This window comes from Jatropha curcas, chromosome 6 (assembly GCF_041381405.1).
Source record: "Jatropha curcas cultivar XTBG-Jc1 chromosome 6, XTBG_Jcur_1.0, whole genome shotgun sequence".
Lineage (NCBI taxonomy): Eukaryota > Viridiplantae > Streptophyta > Magnoliopsida > Malpighiales > Euphorbiaceae > Jatropha > Jatropha curcas.
The window spans coordinates 1,985,693-2,008,179 of NC_143156.1; the positions used below are offsets into that span (position 1 = coordinate 1,985,693).

Genomic DNA, 22,487 nt, shown 5'->3' on the forward strand with positions numbered 1-22,487 from the left:
TTTCTTAATTATTTATTATCGAACCAAACAAAACAGTGTTATTAAACTTTCATTTCCCATACATTCTCCACAAACACAAAAAAAAAAAAAAAAACATTTACCTTACTTTCCCGCATTATATTTTACTTTACTTTAATGATTCGTCCCTCCCTTCCTCCGAACAAAACATAAGTATTGGTTAGAGTGATAAGTAACTTCAGTTTCCGTAAGATTAAGAATACAAATTTATTGGAAGAGAAAAAAATTTTTATTCTCTACAAAGAGGATTATACCTCCTGGATAAAAAGAAAAAAGGACAAACATTTTAGTTGAATTGAAGACAAATTGATCAAATTCTGGTGCTTTAATGCACCTGCAAATACATTTAATCTTACTATCAAAAATTTTGGACCCTCTTTACTCTATTAGATACGTCCTTGTCACCATTAGATGACTTGATTAAGTCAAGTTTAGTCTGGACTTGACCTTTGTTTACCCTTCGGACACGAAACTTATAACAGACGGTCCTAATTTTTCTTTCTCGTCTTCCTTCGCGTAGGGAAAAAGTGTCGCAGTCACAGCTATCAGGCGCCAGTTATGGAAGTACGTTGAAGGAGAGATAGTAGAACTAGTCTCCTAATTGTTGATTACGTTATTGCTCAGCTGGCAGATCTATTTATAATTCGTAAGCTACCTTTTTGTGCAATTCGGTAATTGGCAGCGTTCTGTTTGGTTAATGAAATGCGAAAAATACAAAAATCCGAAATAATATAAATTAAATGCAGCTTAATAAACACAAGCTTAGCTTTAGCATGCTATGATTCAATTTTAAATCAAAACTGAATTGCGATCAAATCTGTTAAAATTGAATCATATCGTAATTAGTGATTTTCAGTTTCAAACAATAATTACAACCGTGTGCTTACGGCTTTGTTCTGTTCCTGTTTTTTAAAATTAAAGCTAGTAGTTTCAGTTTAAAACCATAAAAAAAATTATGAGATAAAAGTATATCAAAATAATTCTCAATTTTTTTTTTTGTTTTATCACCAATTCTTAAAAAAAATTTTAAAAGTTTTATCAACTTGAGCAAATTTTTTTATGAAACATTAAACATTCTAACATTTAGTATTTTATAGAGATTATTATTATTTTTTTTCGGACAATCATATACCCATTGATTTTTTTTTTTTTACTCTAATTCAATTAATTAAACATCTAATATATTTCTTTATCATTTTAAGTTAAACAGATAATCAAACAATTATTTTTACCATTGTACTGAAAATCAGACCAAACTGGCCGGTTCGACCGGTTTAACCGGAAACAGAACTATGATCGGGTTCGAGTGGGGTAAATAAAATGGGAGGCAAAAAAATCTCTCAGAACTGATATGAATTGGTAAGAACCAACAAACCGGTTTGAATAATTACTACGGTTCAAATCAAAACAGCAAATAAGGATAGAAAAAAAAAAAAAAAAGAAGAAAAAAGGACAGAGAATATTGGGGCGTGTGGGTTGCTCCAGAAGTGGATGGTGGCCGAACCACCGTCCCTTGAAGTGAATCGGCGAGATGCTTCGCCTGTTGTGTCGACAGCAAGACTTACCTGCCGGTGGTCGACCTACAATTCTCGTTTGAAAATTTCTCACTCCTGGATATTTATCAACCAGTGAGAGAGAAACTCTCTTGTAGCATTTTCCGTTAAAAAAAAAAAGAGTTTGTGTATTATTATAATTAGTTAAAAGTTTTATTAAATAGGCTTTATATTTATATATTATTAGGCTTACGTAAGTTAAATCATATATAATTTTTTGTTATTTTTGTAGAAATTATTTCGTATTTACAAATTTTATATTTTAATTATTTTAAAAAAATATATTTAAATATTAGATATAAAATCCTGATTGAATAGTATTGAACCTGATTAAACCTTCCGGTTCAATGAATTCCTACCTTTACCGGTTCAATGACGGGTCCAGTTTTCAAAACATTGATTTTTATTGAACACTTGTAATTGAAATCGCTAGCTACCAGCTAAAAGCTGTGTTCGACAATAAATTTTTATTAGAATTTAAGTAGAGTTCTATAAAAAGTTAACTAATGTAACGTTTAGTTTTAGTATTTTATGAAAAGCTACTTAAATAGCTAACAACTAAAACAGTTAATTTTATCAAATATATAAAACAACTAACAACTATTATAACAAAGCAATTGACAACTAATATAACCGTTAACAACTACTAAAATAATTACTATCGCGAAACAAACCCTTAATGTGTACTTACATCTATGGAAAAATATAAACTTATTTTGGAAAGTTATTGGGTGAGAATATGTGGTTGTGCATCCTCGCCAACTCATTCTCGTAGAAAAATATAGAGAATAGAGGACTTTTTTTTTTCTTTTTTAAATTTTCACTGAGTATTTTCATATTGTTTAGGTATAAAATTAATTTCGTTTCAAGAGAATATCCTTATTGAGTATAAAATTAATTTTATTTTATGGTTCATGATTCTTTTTAATCGGAGGAGCCAAAATTAAAAGCTAGGTAAAATACATTTTCAAAAGATAGGGGACGAAATAAAAAAATTACTATTTTAATGTGCAAAATTTGAAAAAATTTTAGGGTTGGGGTCCTCCCACGAGTACCTTGAGATAGATCAAACTATATTTAAATTTAAACGTGTCGTACGATTTGAGAGCACAATAAAAGATGAATAACCAGTTTATTGTGGGTCATTGCTTGCAATTGTTTTTTTTTTTAATAATGACAAAGACCATTGACGGAAAGACTTCTCGAGATGAAATTAATGGTGTTTGACGGAAATTAATGGTGTCTGCTCAAACTTTATTAAGAATTGATTGATGGAATGGAACCATTGATTGGACTATTTTTTGTTACGAAATAATCAAAAACGATCACAGATGCAATGGAGATTAAAAAGAGTAGAAATACTTATAAATTCATGTTAACTTTCTTTTAAGAATGAAAAATTTGAGATGGTTTTCAAGAACATGTTAGCATTCCATGAGCCTGTGTACACCTTAATCACTGCTCAAGAATTTTTCTTTGATATATATTTTATAATTAAATAGAATTGTAATATTTTAAAGTCCATTTAAATAATTTATAAAATTAGGGTTCGCCATGTTTTTATTCTTCGCTTAATTTCCACAACAATTAAATTGTAAATAATAAAAAAGATATGAAAAATTATAATCGTATCCTTATTTTTTATATATATAAAAAATATCTATTTTCCTTTATTAAATATTGTCTTGTTGCCGTCCATTTTTTACCTTTTTTTAATGTTAAATTGCTATGAAACGACAAGACAAAATCAATTTTGTACTGAACCCAACTCAACTATAGATATTTCTGCCTCTTGTGCCTTGCCGGAACATCATTTCACTTAAATCAACTGCAGATCCATCACCGATATTTCTGGTCAGTTTAAAAAAATAAACAAAGAATAAAAGAAGGCCAGAGGCAAGGTATTATTTAAGAATGTTAGCCGGAGCTCAAACACCATGTACGTGGAAGCTCTACAAAATCATCTGCTTCAATCCAACGGCCCTTGTGTTTTCTAAATCTTAACCATCCATTCTTATCTAATATCTACCGCTAAAGATTTAACTGGTGGTGGAGATTATAATCTCTCAATGATATTACTTTCTCTCTTTAGACGTTGACACAGCCTACATTGACTTATTGTTTGAAAGTAAAAAAAATAGACGAAATAGGTACGTAGTTTAAAGGACCAAAAATATGAGAACGTAGTTATTTTTAAAAAAAATATAAGGATAAATTAATTCTTTTTAACAAAACAAAACCGTATAATTATAATTTTTCCAAAATGATATTTTTATATTAGAATAGTAAAATTACTTGACACTTGTAATATATATTTTATTATAATTAATAGAAATATAGAAATGATTACAAGTAATTTTCTTATATCATGCAAAAGTTATCAGAGTTTGAGATTTCGAGTTCAAATATTTTATTTTCATAAATTTGGTAAGCCAGAGAGAGAATTACACAATAAATTACTCCCATAGAGTGAGAAATCTCGAATTCAAATATTTTATTTTCACAAATTTAATAAGATAGGGAGAGAATTACACAATAAATTACCTCGTTGTGTGATCCTTAGTCTTATTTCAGTCCCTTTTCAATAACTAAGGGAAGGTAATTGTCTGCTTTATCCCTGCCCTTGGCTGGCTCACTTAAAATCTACCATGGACACCAATAATTACAAAATATACCCTGGAACGAATTGTTCCATGTATCACTGCTCAACTTTTATATAAGTGCCAATCAAAGACACAGAGAAAGGAAAAAAACTAAAGCAGCTAACCTTGTTCTGAAATGACGAGCTTCAGTAAATTTGCTGTTGCTTTTTCTTTAAAATGCATAATCTTCTACCTCCTGCTGGTGCAGCTGAACCTCCAAACTCTCTCCATTGGAGGGAATGAGACAGATTATCTAGCCTTGTTACAGTTCAAGGCAAATATGCATGACCCTCAAAATCTGATGAGCTCCTGGAACGATTCACTCCATTTCTGCAATTGGGAAGGAATCACATGTGGCCGCAAACATAGAAGAGTGACCGTTCTTCATCTTCCATCTAAAGGGTTAGTTGGTTCTCTGTCTCCTTACGTAGGAAACATGAGTTTCCTTAGGAAGCTTAGCCTTCCAAACAACGACTTGCAAGGTGAAATCCCACCTGAATTCGGCTACTTGTTCCGGCTTCAAATTCTAGATCTTGGCAACAACTCCATTGAAGGGAAAATCCCAGTTGAGTTGTCCAACTGCTCTAATCTTCAGGGTCTTGCGTTACCGCGCAACAAACTAGCAGGAAGTATTCCATTTCAGCTTTCCAGTTTGTCTAAACTTACTGCACTTTTTATTCACAAAAATTATTTGAATGGAACCATTCCACCTTCCTTGGGCAATCTTACCTCATTGGAAATCTTAGGTGCAGCAGGAAATTTCTTGATTGGAACTATTCCTGACACCCTTGGCCAGCTCAAGCGTTTGTCAATTTTTGATATTTCAACAAATAAACTCGCAGGTGTGATTCCTCCTGCCATTTATAATATTTCAACCATCACCGGTTTTTCTGTGTACGAGAATCTACTTCATGGAAGTATTCTATCAAATATTGGCCTTCTCCTTCCTCAACTTCAGTTCATACAAATATGGGGAAACAATTTTAGTGGTCCCCTTCCGGTTTCGTTATCAAATGCTACGAAACTCGAGGAGATCGATTTATCACTTAACAACTTCATTGGAAAAGTAGATGTTCACTTTGAAGCCATACCTTTACTTAGTTTCTTATCGTTGGGTAGAAACAGTCTTGGAAGCAAAGAAGGTGATGATTTGAATTTTATTACCTCTTTGCTCAATCATAGCCATTTGAGTGTATTAGATTTGCAGCATAATAGGCTAAAGGGAATTTTGCCGAATTCGAAAGCTAATCTATCTTCATCTCTCCAATTTCTAATAATTGGGCATAATCAAATATATGGAACACTTCCTCAATGGCTTTTTACTCTTGTTAGCTTAACAACAATGATTATACAAGTTAACCAAATTACATGTACTATTCCCATGGAGATTGGTAATCTTGAAAAATTGCAATGGCTAACTCTTGATCACAATAGATTATCAGGACCAGTTCCATCATCCATAGGCAACCTATCATCATTGATTAGGCTTCAATTGCATAAAAACAATTTTCATAGTGCAATCCCTTCTGGTCTTGATTGGCAAAACATGTTATTCTTGAATCTTGCTGGAAGCAACTTCATTGGTTCCATTCCTAACAACTGTTTTCCATCCCTACCGAGTTAGTATCACTAAGTTTATCACTAAACAACTTTGAAGGAACTCTTCCTTCAGAAATCGGCAATTTATTCAATCTGAATGAATTGTATGCCTCAGAAAGCAACTTGACCGGCGAAATTCCAAATGAACTAGGTCAGTGCAAGAGCCTTGTGAACCTATACATGGAAGGTAATAAATTTCAATGCACATTACCTTTATCATTTGCTTCTTTGAGAGGTCTTCGAGTGTTGGACTTGTCTAGAAACAATTTATCAGGCAAAATTCCTGAATATCTAGAGAAATTTTCATTGGAATATCTGAATTTGTCTTTTAACAATTTTGAGGGTGAGATTCCAATCAAAGGTATTTTTGCCAATGCAAGCGCAATATTTGTTGAAGGCAACAACAGGATATGCGGAGGCATACCAGAACTCAAGTTGCCAAGATGCGTAAATCAAGAAACAAAGAGAAGAAAACTAGATGTTGTCAAACTTATTACAATTGCAGTATCAGGTGTTTTCTGTTTGATCATCTTGTTAATCTTCTTGTATTGTAAATTTAAAAAGAACACCAAATAGAGACCTCCGGACATGCTATTAAAATCGTTTCAAAGTCTTTCGTATAACAGGATTCTGAAGGCAACTAATGGGTTCTCTTCAGAGAACTTACTTGGTGTCGGAAGCTTTGGTGTTGTCTATAAAGGAAATCTTGAGGAGAACGGAGCACTGATTGCAATAAAAGTAATTAATCTTCAACAAAAAGGTGGTGTAGAGAGTTTTATGGCTGAATGCAAAGTCTTGCAAAACATAAGTCATAGAAATCTTGTGCCAATCATAACTTCTTGCTCGAGTATAGATTTTCAAGGAAATGATTTTAAAGCACTTGTTTATGAGTATATGCCAAATGGGAACCTTGAAAAGTGGTTGCATCCAAGTTCAGAAATGTATATTGAGGCAAATGAGCAACCGAGTCTAAACCTTGTTCAAAGAATGGACGTTATAATAGATGTGGGGAATGCACTGGATTATCTTCACAATGGTTGCCAGAAGCCAATCATTCATTGTGATCTAAAGCCAAGCAACATTCTTCTTGATAACTACTTTAAGTCCGTTGCTCCTTTCTTTTTCAATATATTTATTATAGAAAGAAAATTAGTCTGGTAAATCATCTTATTTGTAATGTGAAAATTATAATTTATTTATTTCTCAAAAAAAAAAAACAACAAATACTTTATAGATCTAAAAAGTAATATGGAATTTATGAAACTGTCAAGCTCCAAATCTATATTCAGTTATCGAATCCGATTTGAATTCCAAGTGGGAACACTAAAAGAAAATCAGTATGGCTGTGTTGAATTTGTTAAGTGCAAATTGACCAAACTCAAGTGGCTGTGATGCAACTGCAAATACTTTAACCTAACTAGACGCTGTCAAATTTGTTATAATTGCAGTATCAGCTGTTTTTTGTTTGACCATCCTGTTGATCTTCTTATACTGTAAATTTGAAAAGGAAAACGACAAAGAGGGACCTCCTAACGACATGCTAGGAAAAGCATTTGAGAACCTTTCATATGACAGGATTCTGAAGGCGACTAATGGATTCTCTTCAGAGAACTTACTTGGTATTGGAAGCTTTGGGACTGTCTATAAACGAAATCTTGAGGCCCAAAAACTATTGACCCAAAGGCCCAAAAACTATAAAATTAATGCATACCTACCACACACTCCACTGCACTCAGAGACTCTCATGATAATTAGATGGAAATATTTCAACATTCATGGAAATTTCCAATTAAGTGAAATTATTTATCTTTAGATAAGACAACAATTCGGGGTTCTACCTTCTCAACAAACCATTTTCAAAAAAAAAAAAAAAAAAAAAAAAAAAAGCGCTTTTGCTTTATAGACTTTGCAAGTCAAGTCGCAGCACTAACGTTGTTTTGGGTCCAAAATGTAGAAATAATGGAGCAAAAAAATAACTTTTTGTACAATGTTTGTTTACACTTGGACTTGATGAGCCTAACACATTGGGTTTTACAAATGAAGATTAGTTTATTATATATAATTGAATCCAATAGGTCCATTGACCATTATTGGGTTTTGGCTTCAACCGACAATCGTTATGGTAGAGTTGGAAAGAGTTCATCCCAATTTAAGTGCAAAGTCATCAAATTTATAGTGCCGTGTATTAAGGATAAATGCAAATTTTATATTTGTGACTCTTCTGCAAAATTAGCTGTTTTGTTAACATCATTTAGCTGTTTGAATGGCTTGTTATAAAGCGATACAGCGTTAACCTTTTATGTGTCTATTTAATAAGATTAGCTGTTTTGGTAACTGTTAGTTGTTTTAGTTGCGTTTAACTGTTAGATGTTTTTGTATTTTTTTCATAAAACGCTAAAAGCTAAATGTTAAATGAGTTAACTTTTTATAAAATGCTACGTTAATGGCTAAAAACTAATTCAAAAAGTAGCGTTTACCGTTTTAATCAGTAAAAAAAAAAAAAAAAAAAGCTACTTGCCAACATAGCTTGTAAAAACCTATTGCCGTATATCCTATAAAAAGCTACCTTAACCTAAAAAGCTATCTTACCCTCTAAATGCTATGTTATCAAACACTATAAAAAATAGATTTTGACTTATCAAAATGTTAAAAACTACTTAAAAAAATAGTTGTTGGACACAACATATATTCATATCAGTGTATGCATGCTTATTTTCACTAATTTACCAACATATACAATACTAGAGAGTATAAATAGCAATGTTGTTATCTTTAACCTTGTCCCGAAATGACGAGCTTGGTAACACTCAATGTTTTTTCTCTAAAATGCATCATCTTCTACCTCTTGGTGCTGCAGCTGAGCCTTCAAGCTCTCTCCAATAGAGGAAATGAGACAGATTATCTTGCCTTGATACAGTTCAAGTCCAATATTGTGCATGACCCTCAAAATCTGATGAGCTCATGGAACGAGTCACTCCATTTCTGCAACTGGGAAGGAATCACATGCGGCCGCAAACACAGAAGAGTCAGCATTCTTGATCTTCAATCTAAAGGGTTAGTGGGTTCTTTGTCTCCTTACGTCGGAAACATGAGTTTTCTTAGGGAGATTAGTCTTCAAAATAACACATTCGAAGGTGAAGTCCCACCTGAATTAGGATATTTGTTCAGGCTGCAAGTTTTAAATCTTGGAAATAACTCCATTGAAGGGAAAATCCCACCTGACTTGTCCAATTGCTCTAATCTTCTTCATCTTCAGTTATCCTGCAACAAACTAGCAGGAAATATTCCATCTCAGCTTTCCAATCTGTCTAAGCTTATTAAATTTTTAGTTTTCTTTAATTCTTTGAACGGTCCCATTCCACCTTCCATTGGGAATCTTACCTCATTGGATTTCTTAGCTGCAACCCAAAATTTCTTGGTTGGAACTTTACCTGATACCCTTGGCCAACTCAAGCACTTGACATTGCTTGAAATTGGTGACAATAAACTCTCAGGTACAATACCTCAGTCTGTTTACAATATTTCAACCATCAATCATTTTTATGTGGCTGCAAATCACTTTCATGGAAGTGTTCCATCAAATATTGGCATCCTTCTACCTCAACTTCAGAACTTTCAAATATGGGGAAACAATTTTAGTGGGTCAATTCCTGTTTCATTATCAAATGCTACCAAACTTCAGTATATACATGTAGGAGTAAACAGCTTCACTGGAAAAGTAGATGTCCGCTTTGGAGGCCTACGTAAACTTGATGAGTTAACCTTGGCTGAAAATAATCTTGGAACCGGAGAAGGTGATGATTTGAATTTTATCACTTCTCTGGTCAATTGTAGCTATTTGAGAACTTTGGATTTCTCTCGTAATAGGCTAAAGGGAGTTTTTCCGAACTTAAAAGCTAATCTATCTTCATCTCTTCAATTGCTATCAGTTGGGCACAATCAAATATATGGAGGCCTTCCTCGATGGCTCTTCACTCTTGTTGGCTTAACAACAATGAGTATACAAGTTAACCAAATTACAGGTACTATTCCAATGGAGATTGGTAACCTTGAAAAATTACAAGTGCTATATCTTGATCGCAATAGATTATCAGGACCAATTCCATCATCCATAGGCAATCTATCGCTTTTGATTCAGCTTCAATTGGAAGATAACAATTTTCGTACTGCACTCCCTTCTGGTCTTTATTGGCATAACATGTTATTCTTGAATCTTGCAAGAAGCAACATTATCGGTTCCATTCCTAAACAAGTTTTTTCTACCGCTTCCATGTTAGTTGCTATAGATTTATCTCTAAACAATTTTGAAGGAACACTTCCTTCAGAAATTGGCAATTTATTCAATTTGAATGAATTGTATGCATCAGAAAACAGATTGACAGGCAAAATTCCAAATGAACTAGGTAAGTGCAAAAGCCTTGAGATCCTATCTATGGAAGGTAATAATTTTCAAGGTACCTTACCTTCATCATTTGCTTCTTTGAGAGGTCTTCAAGTCTTGGACTTGTCTAGAAACAATTTATCTGGCAAAATTCCTGAATATCTAGAGAAATTTTCATTAGAATATCTGAATTTGTCTTTTAACAATTTTGTGGGTGAGGTTCCGAACAAAGGTGTTTTTGCCAATGCAAGTGCAATATTTGTCGAAGGTAACACTATGCTATGTGGAGGCATACCAGAACTCAAGCTGCCAAAATGCATAAGTCATCAAGAATCAAAGAGAAGAAAACTAGATGTTGTCAAATTTGTGGCAATTGCAATATCAGGTGTTTTTTGTGTGATCATCTTGTTAATCTTCTTATATTGCAAGTTTAAGGAGTCCCACAAAGAGAGATCTCCGAACAACATGCTCGTAAAAGCATTTGAGAGTCTTTCATATGACAGGATTCTAAAGGCAACTAATGGGTTCTCTTCAGAGAACTTACTTGGTATGGGAAGCTTTGGTACTGTCTATAAAGGAAATCTTGAGGAGAATGGAGGATTCATTGCAGTAAAAGTAGTCAACCTTCAACAACGGGGAGCTGGAAAGAGTTTCATGGCTGAATGCAAAGTCTTGCAAAATATACGCCACAGAAATCTTGTGCGAATCATAACATCTTGCTCAAGTATCGATTTTCAAGGAAATGATTTTAAAGCACTTGTTTACGAGTACATGCCGAATGGGAACCTCGAAAAGTGGCTGCATCTGGGTTCTGAAATGCACAATCAGCCAATAGAGCAACTAAGACTGAACCTTCTGCAAAGAATGAATATTTCGATAGATGTGGGGAATGCACTAGATTATCTTCATTGCGGTTGCCACGATCCAATCATTCATTGTGATCTAAAGCCAGGCAACATCCTTCTTGACAATGATATGGTTGCTCATATTGGAGATTTTGGTCTAGCAAAATTTCTCCCTCAACTGATGAATCCAGTTCAAAGTAGTTCTCTTGGTGTAAGAGGAACAATTGGCTATACCGCTCCAGGTGATTAATACTCTCCTATTTGATATGTACAGAGTTTATATTTACTTATTCCCTGTCAGAATTGTTTTCTTACTTTTTTTTTTTTTTTTTTTTTGAATTTTGTAAATATTTTAGAATATGGCTTAGGAAGTGAGCTGTCAACAAGTGGAGATGTTTATAGCTATGGAATCCTTTTGTTGGAGATGACGACAGGAAAAAAACCTACTGATGGTATTTTTGCAGAAGGTCTTAACCTTCACAATTTTGCAAGAATGGCATTGCCTGATAATGTGTTGCAGATTGTAGACCCAGTTCTCTTACAAGAAGATGAAGGTGTAAGAGAACATGAAGTTGAATGCCTAATTGGCATGATTAAGGTTGGAGTTTCATGTTCTATGGAGTCTCCTCAGGATAGAATGGACATGAGTAATGCAGTAAAGGAGTTGCTCTCAGTTAGAAATAACTATGTGCGAATTAGAAGAACTGGACCATCCATGTATACAAGTAAGTAATTCATATTTTCCAATTTATATTTAATTTGAATTTGCAGTGCTTGTTTTCCAAAATGTTTGTGAAGAACAATAAAATCACTTCTGGAATATGGAAGCAGGGGAGAATTTGTTTGTCCAAATTGTTCTATGAGAAACTACTAATAGGACTATGGTTTTGGAAAGTCAACTATCTGTTTATGAAAATTGAAAGTCTACTAACTAAGTATCATGTATTTACTTTCTTTTTTTTTTTTTCAATAATTAACTTATTGTAGGACCATAAAGCTAAGATGGTTAAAGAATGTTATGGACAAATTACATAAAACCCTCCAACTAAAAATCCATGCAGAATGCTGCAATAAAACTCGCAAGTGGAGTGGAGGACTTTGGACCATATTGTTAGGAGGCTAACTGCGGTGGTCAATGTGGGTTTGTAATGTATCTAGTTGGTTACGTATGTAACTTTTATTTACCATACATTCTCTACAAAAAAAAAAAAAAAAAAAAAAAAAAAAAAAAGACATTTATCATACTTTCCCATACTATACTGTACTATACCTTATTTTAATGATTATGGTGATAAATAGCTTCAGTTTCAGTAAAATTGAGAATACAAGTTTATTGGGAGAGTCAAAAAACTTTTATTCTCTACGAGGAGGATTGTACTCTTGGTTAAAAAGAAAAAATGGACAAACATTTTAGTTGAATTAGTAATAAAATAATAAAAAAATACAATAAAATCTAAAAATAAGAAGTTAGAAAGAGAAATGAGAAAATAAAAGTAAAAAACAGAAAAAAAGTATTTTAAAATTTTTAAAGTTGACGAAGAAATTTTCTTGTAAGTAAAAAAAAAAAAAAAAAAAAAAAAAAGATAATACATTTTTCTGATCATTTGATAAGAATAAAAAAAGATCTATGAGGAATATGTAAATCGAGACTTTATTAAGTTGACTTTTACCTATATTAAATTTTTTACTTTTACCTATATTAATTACTAATAGGGTTAAAGTATTTCATTAGTTGTATAGTTTTGCAACGAGAAATTTTTTTAATATTAAATTTTAAAAATATTTTTCTCAAGTTTAATAATGTTATTAAAATATATAATTAAAAATAAAAAAATTTTGATATATGAAGTAATCTTCCTTGTCGTCTTCCTACCTCACAGATGACTACAACTGTTTTCTTTGTCGTCTTCCTTCTCGTAGGGAAAAGGAGAGATAGTAGAACTAGTCATCCTAACTGTTGATTACATTATTGCTCAACTGGCAGATCCATTTATAATTCATAAGCAACCTTCTTGTGCATTCGGTAATTGGCAGCGTTCTGTTTGGTTACTGAAAAGCGAAAAATACAAAAATCCGAAATAATATAAATTAAATTCAGCTTAATAAACACAAGCTTAGCTTTAGCATGTTATGATTCAATTTTAAATCGAAACTGAATTACGATCAAATCTGTTAAAATCGAAATCATATTGTAATTAGCAGTTTTTAATTTTAAACTATAATTAAAACTGTATATTTACGGCTTTGTTCTCTTACTGTTTTTGCCCAACAATAGCTATTAAATAAATAAAGACAAAAACAATAAATAAAAGAGAACACCAAAATTTAACGAGGTTCGGCCAATTTTGCCTACGTCCTCGGACACTACCAAATTTATATTTCACTAAAGAAATATACAAATTAAGAGAGGAGAGAAACTTGTCAAACCCACTTAAGAATTGGAAGACAAGTAGACAAGTTTTGGAATGAATAAAACTTAAGGAGCTAAGCTCCTTTTATAGCCAAACAACTCCCTATTCCCTTCCCTTTCTTTCGATGTGGGATTTGCAAGCCACCTAACCAATAATCTCCACCTTGGCGAAAATCCCACCAATGCAAGCTTCTGCTCTTTCTCTCACAAAGTTGTAATGTCTTCAAATGTGCTTGGCAATGCCAAGCTTCAATTTTTAACAATATTGATCAAGTCCAAACAGTGTTTGAACTTGACAGCTGTCACCACTTTTGTCAACATATCAGCAGGATTTTCAGCAGTCTGAATCTTCTGGAGTTGAACCTGTCTTTCCTCTAGAATTTCTCTGACAAAATGAAATCGAACATCGATATGCTTCGTCCTTGCATGATAAACTTGGTTCTTTGCCAAGTGAATAGCACTTTGACTATCGCAATGTACAACAATGTTGTTTTGCCTAATTCCCAATTCATCAAGCAATCCTTGAAGCCAAATTGCCTCCTTAACAGCCTCTGTAATTGCCATGTACTCTGCCTCTGTTGTAGACAAAGCCACTGTTAACTGTAAAGTAGACTTCCAACTAACTGGTGCTTTTGCAAGAGTAAACACATAACCAGTAGTTGATCGACGTTTATCCAAATCACCGGCATAATCAGAATCACAGTATCCGACTATGCGTTGACCACTATTCTTATCCTGCTCAAAAATCAATCCAACATCCACGGTGTTCTGAAGGTACCGCAGAATCCATTTCACAGCTTGCCAATGCTCCTTGCCAGGATCATGCATGTATCTGCTCACAACTCCAACTGCCTGTGAAATGTCAGGTCTTGTACACACCATAGCATACATCAAGCTACCTACAGCATTTGCATAGGGAACTCTTGACATGTATTCCCGTTTTGCATCATTTTTTGGCGATTGAGCTGCACTGAGTTTGAAATGAGGAGCAAGAGGTGTACTAACAGGTTTGGTTTTGTCATCCATACCAAAACGCTTTAGTATTTTTCTCAGATATTGCTTCTGATTCAGACAAAGTCTCCCCAATTTCCTATCTCTGGTTATCTCCATGTGGAGAATCCTTTTTGCTTTGCCCAGATCTTTCATTTCAAATTCTTGATTCAACTGATTCTTCAAATTCTCAATTTCTTGTTTATTCTTTGAAGCTATTAGCATATCATCAACATACAAAAGTAGATAAATGAAAGAGCCATCTTGTAGCTTGCGCAAATACACACAATGATCGTATTTGCTTCTTGTGTACTTCTGCCTTTGCATAAACTTATCAAATCGCTTGTACCATTGCCTCGGAGATTGCTTCAATCCATAAAGCGATTTTTCAAGTTTGCATACCATATTTTCCTTTCCAACAACCTTGAATCCTTCTGGCTGAGTCATATAGATTTCCTCTTCCAGATCTCCATGTAAAAATGCAGTTTTTACATCCAATTGAACTAGTTCCAAATCAAACTGTGCTACCAAGGCTAACAAAATCCGAATGGAGGAATGTTTTACAACTGGAGAAAATACTTCATTATAATCAATTCCCTCCGTCTGAGCATAGACTTTAGCTACCAACCTTGCCTTATAGTGAACACTGTCTCTGTCAGGAAATCCATCTTTCTTTGCATATACCCATTTGCATCCTATTGCCTTCTTTCCCTTTGGTGGATCAACTAAATTCCACGTCTGATTCTTATAAAGGGACTTCATTTCATCTTCCATAGCTTTTCTCCACTTTACTTCTTCTGAACTTTTGACAGCTTCATTGAAAGTGGATGGAATGCTATCATCTGCAATTGGAGATGCATAGGCCACCATATCATCAAAACGAGCAGGCTTTCTTATAACTCTCCTTGGCCTATCAAGTGCAATTGAGTCAAGTTGCTGTGGAGGTTCTTGGAGTTGAACCTCGTCTTCATCTGAATCTCCTTCTACCTCAGGAGTTTCTGCAGGTTCGGTACTTGCCACTGGGATTTTTCTATCAAACTCCACCTGTTTGGGAGTATCCTCCACCTGTTGTGGAGTACCATCTGATTGTTCTACTGTCACCTTTTTTAACATGGTAGATTCATCAAAAGTGACATCTCTGCTAAAGATTATTTTCTTTGATTCTATGCACCATAGTCGATAGCCTTTAACACCGGTGCTTATCCCCATGAAAATGGCTTTCTTAGCTCTTGGATCCAGCTTCGATTCCTTAACATGATAATATGCAGTGGAACCAAATACACGTAAGGAATCATAATCATTAGCAGGTTCTCCACACCATACCTCTATAGGTGTTTTGCCACCAATAGCAGTTGATGGTAATCGATTAATGAGATGGCACGCATATGACAAAGCCTCAGCCCAAAATTTCTTGTCTAACCCAGCATTAGACAACATACACCGAACTTTCTCCAGCAACGTTCGGTTCATACGTTCTGCCACCCCATTTTGCTGCGGTGTATTTCTAACTGTGAAGTGTCAAACAATGCCTTCATCTGCACAGATTTTATCAAAAGCATCATTTTTGTATTCTCCTCCATTGTCTGTTCGGAGACATTTGATGCGTCTGTCAGTCTGAGTTTCTACCAATTTTTTCCACTTAAGGAAAACTCCTAGCACTTCATCTTTTTATTTCAAAGTATACACCCAAACCCTTCGAGAGAAATCATCAACAAAGGTCACATAATAGTGTTTACCACTCAAAGAAGCTGTTGTAGAGGGTCCCCATACATCAGAGTGAACATAGTCCAAAATACCCTTGGTATTATGGATTCCGGTGCCAAATTTCACTCTTGTCTGCTTTCCTTTGGTGCAATGCTCACAGAAGTCTAACTTGCAGGTTTTGACATTTTTCAATAATCCCTGATCTGACAATCTTTTCAAGGATTTTTCACCTGCATGTCCCAAACGCCTATGCCACAATCTAGTTGTTTCCAATTCTTTGTCATCACTAGAAACAACTGTTGCTGTCGATCCAATAATTGTATTACCCTGATACTAATACAAATTATTCCTTCTCCGAACTCCTTTCATCACCACAAGTGCACCTGAGATGACTTTCATCACTCCATCTTTTGCAATTACAGTGAGTCCTTTTGATTCTAAGACTCCCACTGAAATGAGATTCTTTGTCAAACTCGGTACATATCGAACATCAGTCAGGATCCTGATTGACCCATCATGATTCTTCAAACGGACTGAACCAATCCCTTCTGTGAAGCAACGAACATTATTTGCAGTATAGACAACTTCATTTTCAAGTTCTTTAAAGTCAAAAAACCAGTCCCGGCGGGGACTCATATGATGACTGCATGCAGAGTCTAGCAACACACCACACTAGAACTTGACAAATTTGCTGATGAATTGTCTATAGATGTCATGATAACTAATGAGAAGTCTGAGTCTTCATCATCACACTCAGCTATGTTTGAATCAATAACAGCTTTGCCTTTGGCTTTCAGCTTTGGGCAATTTTTCTTCCAGTGACCTTTCTCACGACAAAAGGCACACTCATCTTTTTCAACTCTGGATCTTGAACGGGATCTACTTTTCTTTCCCCCTTTCTTTTGGCTTCGTGAACGACCTCCAACCGCCAGAGCTTCTGCTTCAGTTGCCTTTTCCTTCTTTTCTATCTTTCTCAGTTCATGGCTGTAAAGATCAGCACAAACTTCACTGAAAGTCACATCTTTATTCCCATAGATTAGAGTCGTTGTAAGATGTTCAAATTCATCAGGAAGAGATGCTAGCAACAACACTGCCAAATCTTCGTCTCCAAATATCACATCCAAATTAAACAAATCACCCACCAACTGATTAAATTTTGTGATGTGTTCATTCATAGTGGTACCAGGAACATAATCGAAGCGATACAATTTCTTCTTCATGAAGAGTTTATTCTGATTGTTTTTCTTCAAAAATTTCTCCTCCAATGCCTTCCACAATTTGTTTGCAGAAGTTTCTTTCAAGAAAGCATATTTTTGCTTTCAAGAAAGCATATTTTTGCTCTCTAGAAAGACACGACCGAATTGTACCACATGCCAGACGATTGATGGTCTTCCATTCACTCTCCTCCATCTTGTTTGGTTTCTCTTTTTCAATAGCAACATCTAGACCTTGCTGAAAGAGAGCGTCTAAAACTTCACTTTGCCACATGCCGAAATGACCGGTTCCATCGAAAATCTCCACTGTAAATCTTGCATTTGATACAGCATTTCTTATGAAGGTTGATGCTGTAGCAGGTGTGGTATTTTTCTTTCCATCTGCCATTTCTACTTTAAATATTTAATAGCTATAAAATCAATTTTCAAAATGCGGAACACAACCAAGGAACCTTTTTTATGTGGCAGATCAGACTATGCTGCAACCACAGTGAATACTTGGTAACCTTGGCTCTGATACCAATTGTTGTGGAAATTGGGCTTTTTCCACCAAAAGCAATTTGTGAATTACTGTACTTACACTAAGTAAATTCCCAGGTAAGTGGAGGAGTCACAAATGGTCTCACTTAAAATCCACTTGCCTAGACAGAATTTACCTAGAAGTAATTAATTAGACAATAACCACCAAAAATATTTTTTGCCCAACAATAGCTATTAAATAAATAAAGACAAAAGCAATAAATAAAAGAGAATACCAAAATTTAACGAGGTTCGGCCAATTTTGCCTACGTCCTCGGACACTACCAAATTTATATTTCACTAAAGAAATATACAAATTAAGAGAGGAGAGAAACTTGTCTAACCCACTTAAGAATTGGAAGACAAGTAGACAAGTTTTGGAATGAATAAAACTTAAGGAGCTAAGCTCCTTTTATAGCCAAACAACTCCCTATTCTCTTCCCTTTCTTTCGATGTGGGATTTGCAAGCCACCTAACCAATACTGTCAATGTTCAAAATTGCTACGAATAAACTCAGGTATAATTCCTCCAGCCATTTATAATATTTCAACTATCGCTCAATTTTTCGTGTTTGAGAATCAATTTTATGGAATTATTCCATCGAATATTGGTATTCTCCTTCCTCAACTTCAGCAAATACGAATATGGGGAAACAATTTTAGCGGTTCGATTCCTGTTTCATTATCAAATGCTACGAGAATTGAGCACATCGATTTAGCACTTAATAGTTTCTCTGGAAAAATAGATGTCAACTGTGGAAGCCTAAACAAACTTTCTTTTCTAAGCTTGGAAGAAAATAATCTTGGGACCAAAGAAGGTGATAATTTGAATTTTATTACTTCTTTGCTCAATTGTAGCTATCTGAGAACTTTGGATTTGTCTCTCAATAGGCTAAAGGGGGTTTTGCCGAATTCGAAAGCTAATCTATCTTCATCTCTCCAATTTCTGGGAATTGGGCATAATCAAGTATATGGATGCATCCTAGAATGGGTTTTTACTCTTGTTATCTTAACAACAGTGGGTATAAAAGCTAACCAAATTACATGTACTATTCCTGTAGAAATTGGTAAGCTTGATAAAATACAAAGGCTTTATCTTGATCGTAACAGATTAACCGGGCCAATTACATCTTCCATGGGCAATCTATCGTCATTGATTTTGCTTCAACTGGGTGATAACAATTTTCATAGTGCAATCCCTTCGAGTCTTGTAAACTCCCCGAACTTGTTATTCTTGGATCTTGCTGGAACCAACTTCGTTGGTTCCATTCCTCCGCAACTTTTTTCTATCCCTTCCATGTTAGTTGCAATAGATTTATCTCTAAACAATTTTGAAGGAACACTTCCTTCAGAAATTGGCAATTTATTCAATTTGAATGAATTGCATGCATCAGAAAGCAACTTGACAGGCAAAATTCCAAATGAACTAGGTAAGTGCAACAGCCTTGAGATCCTATTTATGGATGGTAATAATTTTCAAGGTACATTACCTTCATCATTTGCTTCTTTGAGAGGTCTTCAAGTCTTGGACTTGTCTAGAAACAATTTATCTGGCAAAATTCCTGAATATCTAGAGAAATTTTCATTAAAATATCTGAACTTGTCTTTTAACAATTTTGAGGGTGAGGTTCCGGACAAAGGTGTTTTTGCCAATGCAAGTGCAATATTTGTCAAAGGTAACAGTAGGCTATGTGGAGGCATACCAGAACTCAAGCTGCCAAAATGCATAAATCATCAAGAATCAAAGAGAAGAAAACTAGATGTTGTCAAATTTGTGACAATTGCAATATCAGGTGTTTTTTGTGTGATCATCTTGTTAATCTTCTTATATTGCAAATTTAAGGAGGAGTGCCACAAAGAGAGATCTCCGAGCAACATGCTAGTAAAAGCATTTGAGAGTCTTTCATATGGCAGGATTCTAAAGGCAACTAATGGGTTCTCTTCAGAAAACTTACTTGGTATGGGAAGCTTTGGTACTGTCTATAAAGGAAATCTTGGGGAGAATGGAGGATTCATTGCAGTAAAAGTAGTCAACCTTCAACAACGGGGTGCTGGAAAGAGTTTCATGGCTGAATGCAAAGTCTTGCAAAATATAAGTCACAGAAATCTTGTGCGAATCATAACATCTTGCTCAAGTATCGATTTTCAAGGAAATGATTTTAAAGCACTTGTTTACGAGTACATGCCGAATGGGAACCTCGAAAAGTGGCTGCATCTGGGTTCTGAAATGCACAATCAGCCAATTGAGCAACTAAGACTAAACCTTCTTCAAAGATTGAATATTTCTATAGATGTGGGCAATGCACTGTATTATCTTCATCGCGGTTGCCACGAGCCAATCATTCATTGTGATCTAAAGCCAAGCAACATCCTTCTTGACAATGATATGGTTGCTCATATTGGAGATTTTGGTCTAGCAAAATTTCTCCCTCAACTGATGAATCCAGTTCAAAGTAGTTCTCTTGGTGTAAGAGGAACAATTGGCTATACCGCTCCAGGTGATTAATACTCTCCTATTTGATATATACAGAGTTTATATTTACTTATTCACTGTCGGAATTGTTTTCTTACTTTCTTTTTTTTTTGAATTTTGTAAATATTTTAGAATATGGTTTAGGAAGTGAGCTGTCAACAAGTGGAGATGTTTATAGCTATGGAATCCTTTTGTTGGAGATGATGACAGGAAAAAAACCTACTGATGGTATTTTTGCAGGTCTTAACCTTCACAATTTTGCTAGAATGGCATTGCCTGATAATGTCTTGCAGATTGTTGACCCAGTTCTCTTACAAGAAGATGAAGGTGTAAGAGAACATGGAGTTGAATGCGTAATTGGCATGATTAAGGTTGGGGTTTCGTGTTCTATGGAGTCTCCTCAGGATAGAATGGACATGAGTAATGCAGTAAAGGAGTTGCTTTCAGTTAGAAATAACTATGTGCGAATTAGATGAACAGGGTCCTCAATGTGTAGAAGTAAGTAATTTATTACTTCCAATTTATATTTACTTTGAATTTCCACTGTTTGTTTTCCAAAATGTTTGGTGAAGAATAATAAAATGGCTACTGGAATATGAAAACATAGGATAATCTTTTTACCTGTCATTCTTTTAACCTTGTGGATTACTTTCATTGATAAAATATTTTAATTTATAAAATTACTTACGACACTTTAATTTAAAAAATCATTTTATATATTGAACACTAAATTGAGGATAAAGAGTTTCAATTTCTAATCAAATAAATTTCAGTTCCAGTAAATTGAATAATTAATTAAATAGAGAATAAAGATTTGAATCTTTAAGTTGCTAAACATTCAAATTTATAACTCTTTCTTCTTTATTTTTAATTCAAAAAAAAAAAAAAAAAAAAGAACATAATCATGAATTTGGGTAAAAAACTATTGACCCAAAGGCCCAAAAACTATAAAATTAATGCATACCTACCACAGTCCACTATACTCAGAGACTCTCATGACAATTAGATGGAAATATTTCAACTTTCATGGAAATTTCCAATAAAGTGAAATCATTTATCTTTAGAGAAGACAACAATTTGGGTCTACCTTCTCAATAAATCATTAAAAAAAAAAAAGAAGCTTTTGCTTTATAGACTTTGCATGTCGAGTCTTAGCACTAACGTTGTTTTGGGTCCAAAATGTAGAAATAATGGAGCAAAAAAATAACTTTTTGTGCAATGTTTGTTTACACTTGGACTTGATGAGCCTAACACATTGGGTTTTACAAATGAAGATTAGTTTATTATATATAATTGAATCCAATAGGTCCATTGACCATTATTGGGTTTTGGCTTCAACCGACAATCGTTATGGTAGAGTTGGAAAGAGTTCATCCCAATTTAAGTGCAAAGTCATCAAATTTATAGTGCCGTGTATTAAGGATAAATGCAAATTTTATATTTGTGACTCTTCGGCAAAATTAGCTGTTTTGTTAATAGCATTTAGCTATTTGAATAGCTTGTTATAAAACATTATAGCGTTAACCTTTTATATGTCTATTCAATAAGATAAGTTGTTTTGATAACTATTAACTGTTTCAGTAGCGTTTAGCTGCTAGGTGTTTTAGTAGCTTTTTATAAAGCGCTAAAAGTTAAATGTTAAATGAGTTAACTTTTTATAAAATGCTATCTTAACCGCTAAAAACTAGTTCAAAAAGTAGCGTTTAGCGTTTTCACCAGTAAAAAAAAAGCTAGAAGCTACTTGCTGATAAGTGTTATTTTATAGTTTTTTTAATATAGTTTTTATTAGGATTTTTAGTAGTTTTAATTACTTTAATTAGTTTTTATTTAGTTTTATTTATGTTTTTGTTCAAAGCTTTCTTGAAACATAATTTGTTTGATCTTAAGGAAATTTGTAGAATTTTGGCACAGAAAAGAGTAAAATAAAGCAAAAATCTCAGGCTCTAGCACGCTTCGGCTGTGTAACTCAGCACGCCCTAGCCGTGCTATCTGGCACGCCCATGCCGCAAGAGAACATCAATCCAAAGGCATGCTTACCTGAGCATGGCCCATGCTCACGCCTAGACCGTGCTATGAGGCACGCTCGTGCAACAAATTCCTCTCTAGACGTGCCCATGAGCACGGCCCGTGCTGAACCATC

General features: G+C 34.3%; 2 protein-coding genes and 1 pseudogene across 2 annotated transcripts; all 3 read left to right on the top strand.

Annotated features, from left to right (window-relative positions):
• The first annotated feature begins 4,141 nt into the window (after positions 1-4,141).
• On the top strand, positions 4,142-7,075 carry LOC149495226 (receptor kinase-like protein Xa21; annotated as a pseudogene).
• Positions 7,076-8,600: 1,525 nt separating this feature from the next.
• Positions 8,601-11,999, top strand: LOC149495227 (receptor kinase-like protein Xa21). The gene is made up of 2 exons (XM_089722843.1): positions 8,601-11,280; positions 11,395-11,999. The coding sequence occupies exons 1-2, from the start codon at positions 8,601-8,603 to the stop codon at positions 11,769-11,771; spliced, it is 3,057 nt and encodes a 1,018-aa protein (XP_089578969.1). The 3' UTR covers positions 11,772-11,999.
• A 6,451-nt stretch (positions 12,000-18,450) lies between these two features.
• LOC149495228 (putative LRR receptor-like serine/threonine-protein kinase At3g47570) lies at positions 18,451-20,890 on the top strand. The gene is made up of 2 exons (XM_089722844.1): positions 18,451-20,372; positions 20,480-20,890. The coding sequence occupies exons 1-2, from the start codon at positions 19,010-19,012 to the stop codon at positions 20,821-20,823; spliced, it is 1,707 nt and encodes a 568-aa protein (XP_089578970.1). The 5' UTR covers positions 18,451-19,009; the 3' UTR covers positions 20,824-20,890.
• The last annotated feature ends 1,597 nt before the right edge of the window (positions 20,891-22,487 follow it).

Bases quoted from the DNA above. Each gene is read 5' to 3' on its own strand.
- LOC149495227 (XM_089722843.1), top strand. From the start codon at position 8,601: ATGACGAGCTTGGTAACACTCAATGTTTTTTCTCTAAAATGCATCATC. The intron at 11,281-11,394 runs GTGATTAATACT...TAAATATTTTAG, and splicing joins AATTGGCTATACCGCTCCAG to AATATGGCTTAGGAAGTGAG.
- LOC149495228 (XM_089722844.1), top strand. From the start codon at position 19,010: ATGGGCAATCTATCGTCATTGATTTTGCTTCAACTGGGTGATAACAAT. The intron at 20,373-20,479 runs GTGATTAATACT...TAAATATTTTAG, and splicing joins AATTGGCTATACCGCTCCAG to AATATGGTTTAGGAAGTGAG.